The sequence below is a fragment of the Xenopus laevis genome, chromosome 7S (assembly GCF_017654675.1).
Source record: "Xenopus laevis strain J_2021 chromosome 7S, Xenopus_laevis_v10.1, whole genome shotgun sequence".
Lineage (NCBI taxonomy): Eukaryota > Metazoa > Chordata > Amphibia > Anura > Pipidae > Xenopus > Xenopus laevis.
The window spans coordinates 52,355,868-52,374,405 of NC_054384.1; the positions used below are offsets into that span (position 1 = coordinate 52,355,868).

The 18,538-nt window shown below is 36.4% G+C and overlaps 1 protein-coding gene across 6 annotated transcripts in view; it reads right to left on the reverse strand.

Annotated features, from left to right (window-relative positions):
- Positions 1 to 18,538, reverse strand: part of casz1.S (castor zinc finger 1 S homeolog) — a 309,346-nt gene that overhangs the window by 37,083 nt on the left and 253,725 nt on the right. For all 6 annotated transcript variants that reach the window (XM_018227624.2, XM_041571250.1, XM_041571251.1 and 3 more), the window contains one exon: positions 5,414 to 5,938. In XM_018227624.2, coding sequence (XP_018083113.1) covers positions 5,414 to 5,894 — 481 coding nt within the window. In that variant the 5' untranslated portion in view covers positions 5,895 to 5,938. The remainder of the gene's footprint in view (positions 1 to 5,413; positions 5,939 to 18,538) is intronic.

The following is an 18,538-nucleotide window of genomic DNA, read 5'->3' on the forward strand; positions in this document are numbered from 1 at the left end:
TGAATAGTGCATAGTATTATCCCCTGATTTATGTATTTGTAAAACTGACTTAAATTGCTATTCATACATAACATAGGTGTTCAGGGAATTCTGAAGGGCTTGTGACACCCTGATACTTGAGGTCAGGCAAGACAGAAATTTTGACTGCTTATTGCATACTGCCCAAGATGGTAGTTGTATAAGTTCTGTATCAAGAGAAAGTTGTCATATTTTATTTTTATTTTAATTGAAGTGAAAAGACCACACGACTAATCGGCCCCCGGAATTAACAACAATATACATAATTAATGTAGAGTTGTAGTATAGAGAATGTGCGATGACAGCAAAATTGACAACACACTGTGGTGCAAAAACAGAAGCCTTTGTACAGCACAAACATTATGAAAGTGACAAAAAACAAGAAAGTGGGAAACTTTGAACAATGTTAATTTACTGCATGACGATGAAAATCGACTGCCGATTGCCCATTGTATGCTCCACAATGTTTCAGAAGGTATATTATAATAAAGATGCGATCAGTTTGTGGATTCTGTGACTTGAGTTTTTACTTTGGCAAGGTCATAGTGCTCTGTAATCTTGTTACACTAACATTTCATTATTTATTTTAAAGATAATCTTTGAAAGGACCTACATATAAGTAAAATGGCTTATATTTATAGTAAATGTGACAATCATCCGCCATCTTGCCATATAAAGTAACAATACTTTCAGTTATTTGGGAGGTATTTAATTATTTCCATAGCTACATTTGTTTAACCGCTATACAATGTAATTTTGTGGGGTTTTGGCAAACAGTTCCAACTAGTCTTGCTCCTCAGAGAGGATCCTTGAATTGCAGTTTACAAACATCTGGTTTAAGACTATCTCCTGTGGTAGAAATCTGTGACCAGAACATAAAATGATTTCAATTGTAATAATAATAATTCTTTTTAATACATGTTGGACAGTGCTCTACAATAAACAGATATATACATACAGATTTACATAAAAAAGCAACCAGTAATGAATATTAGAGTTAAAAGTTAATTTCTATCAGCACAAAAAAAGACACAGAATTACTAGCTGGGAGGTAAAGTTACAGCCATATGAAAACGTTTGGGAACCCCTCTCAGCCTGCACAATCATTTACTCCACTTTCAACAAAAAAGACAACAGTAGTCTTTCATTTTCCAGAAATATCTCAGTACTGTTTTCTGAACAAAGATTTTTAGTGAAGTAGTATTCAGTTGTATGCAGTTAAATCAAATGTAAAAAACTGGCTGTGCAAAAATGTGGGTACCCTTGTAATTTTGCTAATATGAATGCATGTAACTGCGCAATACTGTTTACTGGCAACACCAAATTGGTTGGATTAGCTTGTTGTATCTGTACATCGTTCTACAATTCAGCACAATTTGCACAAAGAACATCTGTATGCCAGGGTGATGAGAAAGAAGCCCTTTCTGCACTCATGCCACAAACAGAGTTGCTTGTTGTATGCAAAAGCTCATTTAGACAAGTCACAGTCACTTTGGAACAAAGTGCTTTGGACTGATAAGACAAAAATTTAGTTATTTGGTCATAATAAAAATCGCTTTGCATGGCAGAAGAAGAACAAAACATTCCAAGAAAAACATAATACTGCTTTCAAATTTGGTGGAGGTTCCATCATGCTGTGGGGCTGTGTGGCTAGTTCAGGGACCAGAGCCCTTGTTAAAGTTGAGGGACGGATGAATTCAACTCAATATCAACAAATTCTTCAGGATAATGTTCAAGCATCAGTCACATTGAAGTTACACAGGGGTTGGATATTCCAACAAGACAATGACCCTAAACAAACTTTAAAATCTACAAAGGCATTTATGCAGAGGGAAAATTACAACATTCTGAAATAGCTGTCACAGTCCTCCGACTTGAATATCATCGAAAATCGATGGGATGATTAGAAGCAGGCTGCCGATGCTCGGCAGCCATCAAATTTAACTGAACTGGAGAGATTTTGTATAGATGAATATTCAAAAATACTGCCGTTCAGAATCCAGACACTCATCAAAGGCTATAGGAGGCAACTAGAGGCCCAACTAAGTATTGATGTAATATCTCGGTTGGGGTGCCCAAATGTTTGCACCTGTCTAATTTTGTTATGATGCATATTGCATGCTTTTGATTAATCCACTAAACTTTATGTCACTGCTGAAATACTACTGTTTCCATAAGGCTTGTTTTATGTTAAAAGGAAGTTGCTACTTTGAAAGCTCAGCCAATGATAAACAAAACTCCAAAGAATTAAGAGGGGTTCCCAAACTTTTTCACATGACTGTTTCTCTGTGTTTAAGCGAAGCTGTCTTGAGTATAGCTCATAAGGAAAATCTGACCAGTCCTTGTCTAATAATTGTGCTATGAGCATTATTACAAGTCGTTTTTTTCACACTCTGAATAATAGTACACAAATTGTTTTTTCATGGTACTTTCATGAAAAATCATTCTTGACCGCTGCTCATTTCCAGTCATGTGAATGGGAAACATGCTACTTGGGGCTATGGCAGACACTGCCAAAGACAGGTACGAATTAATGAGGAATACCAGTGAAACTTTTTATATGAACCCAACCTGATAATTTTAATACTTACCATAAACCACTAGAATTCCTTTACTTATTACAATATATTGTCATTGTATTCCTAGGTGACTTTAAATATGTGTAGAATGTAGATTATTAAATTAATGGAACATTTTTACAAATATTTATCTATCTATCTATCTATGGGGCAAATTTCATACCTCCCAACTGTCCCTTTTTTGGAGAGACGGTCCCTCTGTTGACAGCTCAACCTGCAGTCCCTCATTTGTACTGGAAAGTCCCTATTTTCTCTGCACTGAACAGCCAGAAAAAGAAACAAAGTTTCTCACTGAAATGGCTTTTAGCAGAGACCACAGAACAGCTAACAGGTGCAAATAAGATACTTTGTAACAATTTTGAGACACAAAAAAACAGTTTAGATAAGGAGAATTATTTTCAAACTTTCATAACCTGCCAAATTTTGTAAAATGAACATGGTAATTAGGGTGTGTGGCCACATAAAGGGGCATGGTCAAAAAATATAGCTGCGCTACATGCAAAAATAATTTTGTCCCTCTTTTTACTTCCAAAATGTTGGGAGGTATGAAATTTACTTACATCCGAAATTGGGTCAGCGACGGCTTTGCTGACATTGCAACACTTCGCCAGGCGTAGATTTGCCTGGACAATGCTAATTCACGAAAAGTTGCGCCCAGGGCACCAAAATTTGCATATGGCGGGAAGTTAAAGTTAAATGAACGTATATGTTGCAGCCAATACATTACACTACACAAGCCCAAGGAACCTTAATAAAATAAACTAAAGTTGTTATATTGCCCTACACATGTGCCCACTGTATAGTGTATATACCATATGTTAGGAAATGTAGGGGGGAAGCCGGGTACCCCAAAAAAATTACGATCTTTTGCAGCCTATCACCCTGTAAAAAGTAAAAGACGCTAGCGTTTTTTGGGACTTTAAACTATTAAACTATTTTTTGAACAAGCCCTATCTACTCTATTGCACTTTGCCTGGTCTGAGCTGGCGAAGGCAAGTCTGGTGCAAGAGGTAACGTTCAAATCTCAATCTTAGTGAATTAGCGTAGTTACGTTTGTTCGACAGAGCGCAACTGGCATTAGGTTAAGTACAGCTAGAGTCTATCTCCTTCGCTAGTGAAGTTACACCAGCGCCCGTTAGTAAATCGGCAAAGCTCCGAAATGAAGCCACGCTGGCAAATTTTAGCCAGTGTTAGTCACTTAACTCTTTAGTAAATTTTCCCCAATCTATCTATCTAAATGGTGGGTATGTCCAGGTCTGATTTCCACATTATTTTATACTATGTTCACATGCAAAACTAAATAACCCTATTGAGCTGATAACTAAATGCAGTAAAAAAAAAATTCCTTTTGATGGCATTTTAATGTGGGGTGCATGGCAGCGGTAGAACAATGCCATGGGGATGCTTTTACATATAAAATATCAGAGTGACAACAAATAATTTAGAATCTGAAAGGTTCAAAAAACAGCTGCAACTTTAGGACTTTGCCTCCCCCACTCCACCATCCCACTAAGAAAACAAGCCTTAACATACTTAAATGAAAGTATGGAGTGATGTTTACACTATACTAAGAGGTAACATTTTACTAGTAGATATGGTATCAATGACTACAGGTATGGGATCCGTTATCCAAAAAATCCATTATCCAGAAAGCTCCAAATTACGGAAAAGGCTGTAGTCATAGATTTTATCGAAATAATCCACATTTTTAAAAATGATTTTCTTTTTCTCTTAATAATAGAACAGTACCTTATACTTGATCCATACTAAGATATAATGAATCCTTACTGGAAGCAAAACCAGGGTATGTGGTTTATTGAAAGTTTACATTATTTTCTAGTAGATCCAAAATTACGGAAAGATCTGTTATCCTGAAAACCCCAGGTCCTGAGCATTCTGGATAACAGGTCCCATACCTGTGTATAACATAAAATAAAATGTGTTGTGAAGTACTAAATTATGTCACTAACATTATTTTTAACCTTGAAAATGCCAGATGTAAAACACAGTCCTCTCTTACATTTAAAAGCTGTATAGCTATAGCATTGATTCAATCTGCTAACAAAAGCTGCAGCTCTCTATTGACACTGTGCAAGTGTCACTTACTCCAAACCATTTTGTATCCATTATGAAGATGTTAAAGGACGCAGGGTTTAAAAGCCATGAGATATAAATAGAACTGGCATTCTATATTTGTAAAGAAAACACTAAAGATGGAATTGTGTCAGTCTGCTATCCTAAAAAAGAAGCAGCAAGCATTCTCGGCAGATCACATCTGTGTTTGCTCTGGTCATTTTTACATGTATTTGCTTTTGTTGTAAAAAGAAGTGCACATAACAAGTCAAATCACCTTGTACCTTAGATGAAAATGCCTTTCTATGGGTGTCTACTGAAGGTCACACATCTTCCCATTGATCTCATAATGTTTGTTAATTACTTTGTCACTGATGTGGTGAAGGATAATTAAACATCTCTGTTTATATCTTCATGCATAATTATGAGCCTTGCTCTGCCAATCTCAGCCATGCCAGCATTCTGACTGTCTAAGCATTTATACAGTATTACCATATCAAGGCAGTAAAGTACCTACCATTGATGTAGGTCTCCTACAGAAAACTAGCAAGCCCTTCATTGTTATCTGATGTTAAAATTTGTACTGAGGGATAGAAAATCTAGTGTGTAAGCTCCAGGTTGGAAAAAATGGAAAGGTGAAGGGAATAATCACTGCACAGAGGAAATGCTGATTTTTGTTTGTGTTCAAATAAATATAGCTTAAATCAAAAGTGGTTCTAATAGTGGCAGGATGAATTGCTTACCTGCAAATGCCCCTGAGGTTTGTTTAATAGCTGCCTCTACTGCTTCCTTTAAAATAGGCTTCTCTACATCTCTCTCCTCTGGGACTTTACCAACTTTAGAAATTCTCGGTTCTTCAGTGTTGTCTTCTTCATCACTACATCCCTTTGGTTGTACCATGTAGACGTCTTCAGGGGAAGGTTCAGTTGTCCCTATCCTCTTAAAGTCCTTGATCATTCTTTCAGGGGGGTCATCTGTGTATTCTCCATTAACCCACTTCTCTATTACTTCTCTGCGTCTCTTGTCTTCTTCTGCACTCCTCTGCTCAGAGTTCAGACAGTCTGTGGCATCTCCTCCTTGTGTTTGCTCCCCTTCCCTTTCCCTGATATCCAGAGGTTCAACATCCCCATCTCCCGAGTCAGAGGCCTGTTCTGACACCACTTGCCTGCTTAGTTTGGCACAGATTTCATTTAGTTTCAGGCCGCCTTTTCGTTTGGCAGCCATCTTCGGCTTTCCTGAGGTTGTGTCAGTGCAAACACGTCTTTTAGCTAGGAGTGGGAACAGAAATTAAGGATAAAGCTTTAAAAACAAACAGCGACATGTAACCACTGCTTATGATTTCCCCCATGGGCACTTATCTATAGTCAGTACTTGAAACAGTTCATACGTTCATCATTCTTAACCAGGGTTTCCAGTCATACATTCATACTTTCTGTGAAAGACCAGTAAAGAACACAGTATCTGCCTAGATTATTCTGCAAATTGAACATAGTTATCTTAGAGAGCACTTGTAATATCAGTGACAGGTGACATTGTAGTTGCCGTGACAAATAACAGTTTAAAAATTATTCAAAGACATAAAGATAGTGACAGGTCGTAGTAAAATTACTTAAAACTGACTTTTTTTTAGTAACAAGTTTGTTTTGGGTGAATCAATGGGCAGTTCTTAATAGGTTATTAAATTGATTAAAAATCAGTGTTCTAAATATATATATATATATATATATATATATATATATATATATAAGACTCCAAAATCCGCACACGCTATCTGCTGTTAAGTAAATGTCGGGTGCTGTGCTGTAGTTGAACGTTGTACAGGACCAGAGAGTAGCACGCACACCGTATCTTCTTTACTCCAAAGGATTTATTTAGAATACAAAAAGCATTTACATCGGTTATACATCGATGTTTCGGTTGTGTTCTGCAACCTTTATCAAGATGTGTTACTTAATCAATGTATAATTTAAAATGAGCAGTAAAATTTAAAGACTGTGAAGCCCTGCCCAATCTGTGACATCACTACCTCTACGTGTACCTAACTCACACAGGTGAATTGGTTCAAGTTACACAGGATAGGGTGAAAAGATTAGTACTCCTGTGCTACAAAAAATTGTATCACTATATGTATACATTGTATCATCATGACAATAAAGAAAGTTACAAAAATTCAAAATGAAAAGAATGTTAAACAAAAATAAAAAATGAAAAAATACATAAAAAAAAAAAAAGTAGCAGTCTACCGCAGTTCAAGGAAGCAGCTGTAGGAACAATGTTCATTTAAACCTGCGAGTGTCAAAGTGCCTAAAGTTTTTATCCAAAAAGTTTCCCGCTGTAGTAAAAGACGTGATCTGTCACCGCCTCGTTTGGGCATTGGGATATGATCAATTGCTACATATTTGAACATAGGTAACCTATGTCCAGCTTCCAAGAAGTGCTTTGCAACAGGTTTAGTACTCTTTAAATTCCTGTATGCTGTATTGATAGCTGAACGGTGGGCGTCCATACGTAATCTTAACATAAGATCTGTCTTGCCGACATATGACAAGCCACACGGGCAAGTAATTATCATAATATTAATTGATCATATCCCAATGCCCAAACGAGGCGTGACAGATCACGTCTTTTACTACAGTGGGAAACTTTTTGGATAAAAACTTTAGGCACTTTGACACCAGCAGGGTTAAATGAACATTGTTCCTACAGCTGCTTCCTTGAACTGCGGTAGACTGCTACTTTTTTTTTTTTTATGTATCTTTTCATTTTTCATTATATATTTTTGTTTAACATTCTTTTCATTTTGAATTTTTGTAACTTTCTTTATTGTCATGATGATACAATGTATACATATAGTGATACAATTTTTTGTAGCACAGGAGTACTAATCTTTTCACCCTATCCTGTGTAACTTGAACCAATTCACCTGTGTGAGTTGGGTACACGTAGAGGTAGTGATGTCACAGCTTGGGCAGGGCTTCACAGTCTTTAAATTTTACTGCTCATTTTAAATTATACATTGATTAAGTAACACATCTTGATAAAGGTTGCAGAACACAACCGAAACGTCGATGTATAACCGATGTAAATGATTTTTGTATTCTAAATAAATCCTTTGGAGTAAAGAAGATACGGTGTGCGTGCTACTCTCTGGTCCTATATATATATATATATATATATATATATATATATATATATATATATATATATATACTCCAATCAAGAAAAACCAGCACCAAGGAACTTTGAGTATGAAAAAAAGTTATATTTAAAACATATGTATCACATACATATACATATGTTTTAAATATAACTTTTTTTCATACTCAAAGTCCCTTGGTGCTGGTTTTTCTTGATTGGAGTATACACTAATTTTTTCCGTGCACAGGGGCAGCCACAAAATGTCTTTCCTGACATGAGGTGCTGTCTGCTACGAAATTTTTTTTTATATATATATATATATATATATATATATATATATATATATATATATATATATATATATATATATATATATATATATACATATATTATATGAAATCTTACTAATAATGGTATGAAAGTATGAAAATGGAATCAAAGTATGAAATGGAATCATGTGCCATCAAGGCTGGAATCGCAGAATCCAAAGCTAACAAAGATGGAAGGGCATATACAGGTATGTTACACAAGATCTCCAGCAGCTGGGACAATCACTTTGCACTCATTCCTTTAAATTACACTTCCTATAGAATGAGTGACAATGATAAAAGAGATAGACAAACTGTACGAGAGACTAATGAGCTGTGAGATGTAAATGATGGAAATCCGTAGAGAGATCATCGCTGGATTGGCATTATGCATTGGCACACAGCAAGGAACAAAGTAATGTGTATAAACATATCCCTTTCTTATGTTGTTTATTGCCCCTTATTATTCAACTGTCCTAAGAATTCCCCTGTTGGCAAAAATTTCTTAAGTCAAAAGGAGCTGTTATCACTAAGCCTGTACAGCTGGAAATGTTTGCTTAGTATCAAGCAGTTCTTCCAACTGAGCAATAGCCAACCCAAGCCAAATCATTATTTAACATGAATATACATTAGATAAACCCAGTTAAACTGAACATTTTCACCATTCCCAGTCCAAGCTCGCTAACTACTTTTACTTTCTCCTTACACAATTTAGTTGTATCATGGCTGGGTTTCCAAAAAAATAAAAGAGAAAAGAGCAGCCAGAATTTTAGTAGTCAGCAGACTACAGACTACCTGCTGTGTCTTCTAAAAGTCAGTACTTAAAAGAGAATTTTATAATTAAAGGTGTATCATTCTTTAGGGCCCCAGTGCTGTATGTAAAGTTCTTTAAGAGCCTGTTGTCAAACATTCACCTACAAATACAAATAATTTGAAAACATTTTAAAACTTAAAATGTTGCCCTTTAATTATAAAACCTTCAAGTGATATTCTATAAGTGTATATTCTATTTTATTTATTTCAGGAAATGACATTGTATTTGCACAGTCTCTAGCTGTGACCTTGGGAATTTCTAACTAAGGTTCAACATTAACTTTGTTTCCTTGCAAATAAGCAAGAGGTGCCCATGTTACAAAATGCAGACATATATACATGTATTAGTAGATACCAGTCAAAGACTGGTGACTTGCAGCTATTATGACTGGGCCCTCAATGATTAATTCACCTGAAACATTTTCTTCAGTTAATGGTAAAATGTATTTTATCCCGATTGTCTACCACCATCCTATCTGGATGTTGAAAGATTTGGTAAATTGCAGGCTTGGATCATTACTTACCAGCTCCTCTAAAAAGGTTCCAAAACCTTAATAAGTGCCTTTCCTATATTGAACCATCAATAAAATGTCTTATTATATGATTTTCATATTTTCTCTGTAGTAATAAAATAGTACCTTGCACTTGTTCCAACTAAGATATTATTAATACTTATTGGAAGCAAATCCAGCCTATTGGGTTTATTTAATGTTTACATGATTGCCTAGTAGATTGACTAGATTGCCTAGTATGAAGACCCCAAATTACAGAAAGATCCATTATCCAAAAAACCTTAGGTCCCGAGCATTCTGGATAACAGGTCCCATACCTGTACTATATACAAACTACATGCACAGCTGAAGGAACCAAAGTGTTAAAAGCAATTGGTAAATGGTACAGCAGATTGCCCCAATAAATAATTTACTGATATTTATAAATATTCAAATCAGCAGGCATCAGAAAATGAGAAGGAGGTGACATTAATTCCAGAGCACTCCAAATTCATTTGAGAATCTTTTCTCATTTCAAACAAATATTCTTTACACATCCTGTCCTGTTATTTACAACTTTTAAATATGACACACTGCCATTAAATTTGCCATCAACACCTTATGTCGTATGGATTTTCTTTACCATGCATTAAACCACTAAACTAGCTTTTGTCCATGATGAAACCCACAGATATAGTTAGGGAATCATTTGAGTCATATATTATCTATATTGATCAATGGAAGAGTACTCATAGTTTGCTTGACATTTGTTTTGCAATGTAACATGGTCAAAAGAGCTAAAAACAATCATTTAGTGTATTTATGTTATTATAATCTACACACATAAAGATATATTAGGATCAAGAAACATAATGGCAGAGTTTCAGTTTAGTTTTAGATTAGTAGGTGTACATTCACAGTTTGGCTATTGTTTAACAAAATTATATACATAATAGCAAATAATTGATACCTGGGTGACACACCTTTATTTTTATATTTTTAAGGTGTGCAAAGTCCTAAGGAGGGTAAACAAACATGAGGCTATTTTTTCAAAATCATAATCATTGCTTACACTTTAAGTTTATACCATGAACACAACAGAGTGGGCAACAATAAGTATGTGTGATAATTATGTGTTCTGCTGTTTTATCATTTCTGGGATGAAGATGAATAAATGTCAGTGTCCCTTGTCATTGTCCCATCCTACAACCAGTAGCTTCTCCTGTCTTTTTTTCTACAGTCCCCTTGATCTGTTTATTGTACTAGCCCATTCTCATCCTGAGAAATAAGCCCACTTCCATATCTGTAAATCACGACATGATAGGAGGGGTCAGAACCTAGCATCCCCTTTGAGTTTTAGGTTTTCTAATGCAGGGCTTGCTGTCAGCTTCCAACACTCTGCTTTATAGTTCTGGCTGTGTAGATTTGAACTCCCTGGTAGGAAATAAAGTTACCCTTTGGCGAGATTTCTAAACATTTCACTCAGTGTGAGTGCTGTTTAAGAAAAATGAGCACATATTTCTTCTTAAGCATGTATCCCCTTCTTCGACCTGTGCATTCACAATGAACTAGTTGCAGGTCCGTACAATTAGAAGCTATGAGGTCAAGTCTGCAGTAACGAAGGGAGTTAGGAGCATTTCTTATATAAAGAATAAACATCCAATAGATTTTTAGCTAGAATAAAAATTATTCTTGACAAAATAAAGTAGGGATGCACCGAATCCTTCTGCCCGGCCGAACTGAATACTAATTTGCATATGCAAATTTGGGACGGGGAGGGAAATCATGTGACTTTTTGTCACAAAACAAGGAAGAAAAACATGTTTTCCCCTTCCCATCCCTAATTAGCATATGCAAATTAGGATTCGGATTCGGTTCTGTATTTGGTCGAATTTTTCACAAACGATTCAGGGGTTTGGCGGAATCCAAAATAGTGGATTCGGTGTATCCCTATAATAAAGGAAGTTTTTTTTAATTATACCAAGACAGTTCATGATGTCTAATAATGCATTTCAGTCTATAGTTAAGGGTTCCATTATTAAACCAGAGATTTTTTAGACAATCTGACAAAATGGCTCAATAAAAACTTTTCTTACAGCAGCTACATTCCCTTTGTGGGTCTCCAACTGTAGAACTACAAATTAACTTTGTTTTTTTTTTGCACATTTTGAACAACACAGCTCATTTTTTCCTTGCAAACATTCATTACTGTCTTTGTATATCTATAACTCCCAAAACTTCTACCTACCCTGTATTGGCTATACATGAGCTGATGGCCCAGACTGGAGATAACATTCTTATATATCAGCTCTGTCCTACCTTTCCGACGTTGATGATAAATGCCTTGTGTAACTTGCAGATGAATCACATTCCAAGCTTGTGTATCTGTATTAAGGCTGATACTAAGTCAACGTTTGTGTGAAATTCTAATATAGGATAATATAATAAAAGGTGCAAGGATTGCTAGAAGTCTAATCATAGCAACCAATCAGATGATAGAATATACCTGTTCAAAAGCAAACATCTATTTGGTTGCTAAAACTGCCTTTTAACTGTGTTGCATTAACTTTGTCTTTGGACTGCTTTTAATACAATTGTTTCTAAAAATGTCTATGGCAACTTGTCGCTCAAAGAAAGTTTCTAGACTTGTTTAGAGAAGTTTTGTGCAGCTTTATATATGAAAACATATACCTTAGGCTGTGTCCCCATAGCTGGGTTTACATGCATCCATGGCTCATCGTATTATATTGCAAATCAATGGTGCACAGGAGATAAAAAAATGAAAAACATTGATAGTGCTGCAGAAATGTGTTTCTGTTTGTTAAGTGACCATATAACATATTTGGCTGTTGTGGGAATGCAGCCTTGAACTTGGGAGAGTTATTAATTATATCTTAGTTTGGATAAAATACAAGGTACTGTTTTATTATTACAGAAAAAAAGAACTAATATTTAAATTATTTTATTATAATGAAGTCTATGGGAGACGGCCATTCCGTGATTTGGAGCTTTCTAGATAACAGGTTTCCATATAACGAATCCCATACCTGTAGTATGATACAGGAAATAGAGATTGGCATATTATGCTGTGTATAATGAAATTTGCCAAAAAAGATGTAAAAAGCTGTGTAAAATAAATGTAAACGAAATGGCGAATTTATCAAGGTTTTTACAGAAAACAGAATTTGTGTACTATAATCATGAGCTTGGGTTGGGCTTGAAGGAAAAAAATAGCTTTTTAAAATGGTTTTATTATTTCAGTATGATGAAGCTAATATTACATTTTCATTTTCACTATAGTTCCCATTTAAAGATTTGACCACATTGTGGACACCAATTTCAACATTCAAGCCGGAGCAAAATATAAAATTGCATTATCTAAGAACACACTCATTTGCACAAAACTATAAAGACACAAGAAATTCGGTTTGGCTGACCACTAAGAATTTGGCTGAATTGGAATTCTTGAAAACAATGCATCTGGCTGGATCCCAAACCAAAACCTGTATGCAGTGCTTTTGCACTACTTTTGTTGTCTATCATGCCCAATTAGAACTTAAACATACAATAAAGCTTAGATCCAGTCTGACACATATGAGGCAATGTGCAAAAACACAAACCAAGGGCACACATACATTCTAGGTTATATCAGTAGTAGATCAGTAGTTTTATATGGTGCATCACCTTCACAGAGCACTAAGAAATTACCAAAATCTAGAACTGTATTTTAGAATGATTAAACAGTTTGCACTTTTTGTCATCTTCATTCTTAACAATTATTTAGGGTTCTTTCTGTCCTGTCAATAATTGACCTTCACAGTCATAAAGATATAAGGAGATCCAACTAAGTAATTACATTGTGTTGGCTATATGTTCATTTAACTATTACTCCTGCTTCCCTTCACAATGCAGAATGCTCATTGTCTCAGGTGCTGAAAAAGAATTAGTAAATGTATTTGGGTGTACTTTGTATTCATTACATTTTATATCCAAAAACAGAGCAATCACCCCTCACCAGCTCTTTGCAATATCCCCTAGTGCTCCCTACCGTGGAAAAGGGGGGGGAAAATCAATCCTCCGTATGCATTTTTTCACCATAAACTCGATTTCTCTCTCCTTCTGAAAACAAGTGAGCTGTAAATACTGTTTAACCTCTCCCCCTCCCCTCAGCTCTATAAAAACACAAATATGCCATAACTCAGCCCTTTCAGCCCTGGCGTCTCCGCCATGCCCTGCTGCAGGCCTCACTGGAAGGTCAAAACAAACGACTTTCCGATTCACTGCTCCTGAAATAATTTTGTGTATTAAAACCTGAATCTGCACTTTCTGGACCGAAAGGCCCTCTTAATTATTGCAGCCGTCCTTGGGACGGACAGTGATCCTTCACGAAGACACAGTAACCAACCCCCCCCCCCTTCGCCAATCTGTTTGCAAAGTGTGTCTGTCCTTTATTAAATTGTTTTCTTTTCCACATTATCAGTTGCCATGGAGACCTCATCTCTCGGATTATTTGAATTTCATTATATCTATTGATTTGGGAGCATTTCATCTTTTTTATTGTTTTTCTGTCAATTTTCAAAACGAATAACCATCTAATTTGCGTCAGTGCTGATTATGTTTGTTCCTCAATAGAGGTCGGCAGCTGCACCATGGACACAAATCAATGTACAGCCAGCTCAGCGCTGCCTGTCTGCCCAAGCCAGCTTGATAGGGCACCTCAGGCACTCACACAAAAACACACAATCAGGCTCATATGCTGCTTCAAAAATTCAAGAATATTTTAAACAAATACATAAAATGTTCCCATACTTTTTTTTACAATATACATATGTGTTTTTGAGCACTTAAGTTGATTAAAATGTTACCAGGCATTTTGTCTTTTTCTGCAATGCAAACAATTGCTTGTTGCATTACATTGTCATCACTGGATGCAGTTTTCTCTGGGTACTGAAAATTTCCCTGCCCTACACACACATACAATTACACAAAGCATAGGAAACTGAGCAAACAAATTATCGTTTAGATATAGCATTGAATAGTTTTCTTGATGTGGTCTGCTCATAAATAACTGCATATTTGATCAAGTATGAGTGCTTGTCAAGGACTTTTTATTCCATAACTATTTTGCACTACAGGTATGGGATTTGTTATCCGGAAACCCTTTATCCAGAAAGCACAGAATTAAGGAATTGCTTTCTCCCATACACTCCATTTTATCCAAATATTCCCAGTTTTTAAAAATGATTTCCTTTTTCTCTGTAATAATAAAATAATACCTTGTACGTGATCCAAACCAAGATATAATTTATCTTTATTGAAGGCAGAACCAGCCTATTTAGTTTATTTAATATTGGTATGATTTTCTAATAGAGTTAAGGTATAAAGATCCAAATTACAGAAAGATCCGTTATCCAGAAATCCCCAGGTCCCAAACACTCCGGATAATAGGTCCCACACCTGAATATGTGGTGCAAACAATGCAAAGATGGCAATATTTAAAAAAATAAAAATTACTGTGGAACAAGGGTTAAAAAATAAAACCACAACATATATAAAATATTTATTTTGTGATTAATCTTCAGTTATTAGTAAGACAAAATTCTTCTTTTGTTCCTTTTTACTTTTATTAATGACTTACAATCATGGTATGTGAATACATATTTTTTGACACTTACACGCAAAGTAAATACCATACCTATACTCTTTTCAATTAGTAGCAATACAAAAACTACAAGACACTGTTTTAGAAGCACATAAAGCTGCCATGCAAGCACACACTGCTGGCTGACAGTTTGTCTGCTTCATTGTTATGTTGTGTGGACAGCAGAGGAAGGGGGTGTGAGTGATTAAAGTGCTTACTTGGTTTCTTCTTTTTTTTTAATAATTTATGCAATTTTAAGCATTTGTGTATAAATTTTTTAATAAGCCACCCTGGAGCAAAATGGCCATTAGCAGCCAGAGTACTGCTGTCCAATCATCTCAGGCCAGGATCACTTGCACAGCACTCTAGTTTTTTATGACAAGATAAAATGCTTTTAAAGCAATTTACACAAATATGGAAATATCTTTTTTTTAATAGATGCTTTCCATAGTGTACCTAAGTGTGCACACAAATATTTTTATACATGAAATTTGTGCAGGTATGTGCATAAGTTTGTATGTATAATCACATATAAATATATACAATAAGTGGATGTTTGTTGTCTCCTTAAAAGGTAAAAACAGCCTTTTCAGCTGTTATATACACCAAATCACCAAAATTAAGGAGACGCTTAAGTGTACTTACATATGGGCATTTCAACCCATGTTCCCCCATAGTGAATCTTTCATGCACCGAGCATAGGGGCTGCAGGAAGAAATGCAACCCCTTCTTTCAAATCCAGTTGTACTCACTGAGACATAGGCAAGTGTTGAATGCAGATGGATCACAACTGAATGTGTTCCACCTGCATTCAGTGCTTGCAGACGCCTCAGTGAATACATTATCTTAGTTCTCCTTGCGGTTGAACGTATGAAAGATTCACCATGGGGGAACGCGTGCTGAAACAGCCATATGTAAGAGACCAAAAGTACGTTTCTATATACAGGTGTTGTTTCTATGCAAAGTTTGGGAACTAGGGGGCAAATTTACTAAACAGCAAAAATTCGCCAGCGACGGCTTCGCAGGCAGTGCAACACTTCGGCAGGAGAAAATTCGCTCAGTCAACGATAATTCACTAACATGCGTAGTTGCGTCCAGGGCACCGAGCGCTGGCGAAGTTGTGCTAGCGTTAATTCGGCAAGCAGAGCGAAGTTGCTCTAGCGTTGGCTAATTTGCATAAGGTGGGAAGTTAAAGTTGAATGGACGTATATGTTGCAGCAAATACATTACACAAGCCTAGGGAAGCTTAATAAAAGAAAATAGAGTTGTTATAATGCCCTACACATTAGCCCAGTGTATAGTTTATGTACCATACAGTATGTTAGGAAATGTAGGGGGGAAGCTAGTTACCTCAAAAATTTGTACGCTTTTTTGCAGCCTATCACCCTGAAAAAAGGAAAAGTCACCAGCGTTTTTTGTGACTTTGAACATTTTTCAACTATAGTTTGAGGAAGTCCTATGTACTCTATTGCACTTCTCCTGGTCTGAGGTGCCAAAGGCAAGTCTGGCGCAAGAGGTAACGTTCAGTAAAATCCGCATCTTAGTGAATTTGCACAGTTACGTCCCTTCGCCAGACCGCAACTTTGCCTGGCGATTGAGTGCGAATGAGCGCCAGCATCAGTCTCTTTCACTAGAGAAGTTACGCCTGTGCCCGTTAGTAAATCGGCAAGGTACCGAAATGACATCACGCTGGCAAATTTTCGCCAGCGTTAAGGTGCCCATACACTGAGAGATCCGCTCGTTTGGCAATGTCGCCAAAAGAGTGGATCTCCCTCCGATATGCCCACCTTGAGGTGGGCAATATCGGGCTGATCCGATCGTGGGCCCTAGGGCCCAACAATCGGATCCTAACGATGCCTTAACGGGCGGTCGGATCGCAGGACCGCATCGACGAATAGATGCGGCCACGATCCGACGGGATTTTCTGTCCCATCTGATTGAGATCTGGCCGACTTTCGGCCAGATCTCGATCGGTGAAGCCCGTCGGGGGGCCCCATACACGGGCCAATAAGCTGCCGACACGGTCTGTCAGCAGCTTTTATCGGCCCGTGTATGGCCACCTTTAGTCCCTTCACCCTTTAGTAAATTTGCCCCTAGGTGTCTTTCCGTAATAGCCATAGCAGACAAAGAAATTTGTTACCTGTGGGAAATCGGCACTACCTTACAGATGTGTAAGTGTTTTATATGCAGTGATTTAAATGTTATTGAAGGAAATTTGTCACCCATAGGTAGCTCACTACGGGAGACAAATCTCCTTGTGTGTCATATTCCTAACAAGGAGCACCATTCCACAAGGCTTCTTAAAAACATTAAAAGATGAAATTAAAAATAAATAGGGTTGTTTTGGCATACACATGTATCTTAGTTAAGATCAAGTAAGATATACTTCTTTATAAATATGTAGCAAATAGGAAATGAGTAAGACAAACAATAATTTAACTAAATATGACTCTTGAACAACCATATATTTCAGAAATCTATGGTTAATCTACTGTTATTCCTTTAGGATGCTTATGCATAGGCAGTTTAGGCACATCTTGGTTAGTTTCACCAGTAGTATATTCTGGTACATGCCGTTAACTTCTGTGGCAGCTGTTAAATGAATGCAGCCACCTCCCTATTTGTTTGACATGTGGCCACACGCCATAATTAGACTTCTCTATCCATACTACTAAATGCATCTGTTAAGACCCTTTTGCCTATTCTACATACTTTAATCATACTAAAAGGATGGTTTTTATTTTTTACAGTCCTCTTAGTTCTATCGTCAGACATTATCATGAGATGATAGTGATGATTATAACTATATAATGTAGGAATTCTTAAACTATGGGTCCAAACACAAAAATGAATTCCAATTCTGTGTTTCATAAACCTAAATTTATTTATGTTAACCTGCCATGTCAACACACAGTCAGAATTTCATCTGCTGAAACATGGAAATGTCAATTCCACAGCCTCGTCACTAAGGGCCATGAGTGTCAACTCTGTCAAATTTATGATCTATGGCAGTAACAAGGTTAATACAAAAAATTTCCTTCTATGACAGTCAGTAGTAATTAAAATAAGGAGCATTACTGATTCTAAACTAAATCTTGGTTTGCAATGCTGGTTTCCTGAAGAAAATGTTCAGCAAACCAGATAAAATGTGTAAAAGCCTTGCATAGTCTTAAAATATATTCATATAACAGTGAGTGATAATATTTATTTATTGAAAGAAACATTTACTGATACTTTAAAATATAGAGTCACCTCAGAGTTCCCTATTTTTATATGGTCACAGGACTTTTTATAGCAGCAGACACAACTGACTTTGAGTGCAGGACCTATAGCTGGTTCTGTGTGTTAACTGCTGATTAGAGAGAAGTAACGAGTAAGCCTTCTACACTAAGTTGTTATGTTTAGTGCAGAAAACCAGAAACAGTCAGTGAAAGCATGTGCTAAGTATGGCTTTCTCACTCTTTTATATATCTCATT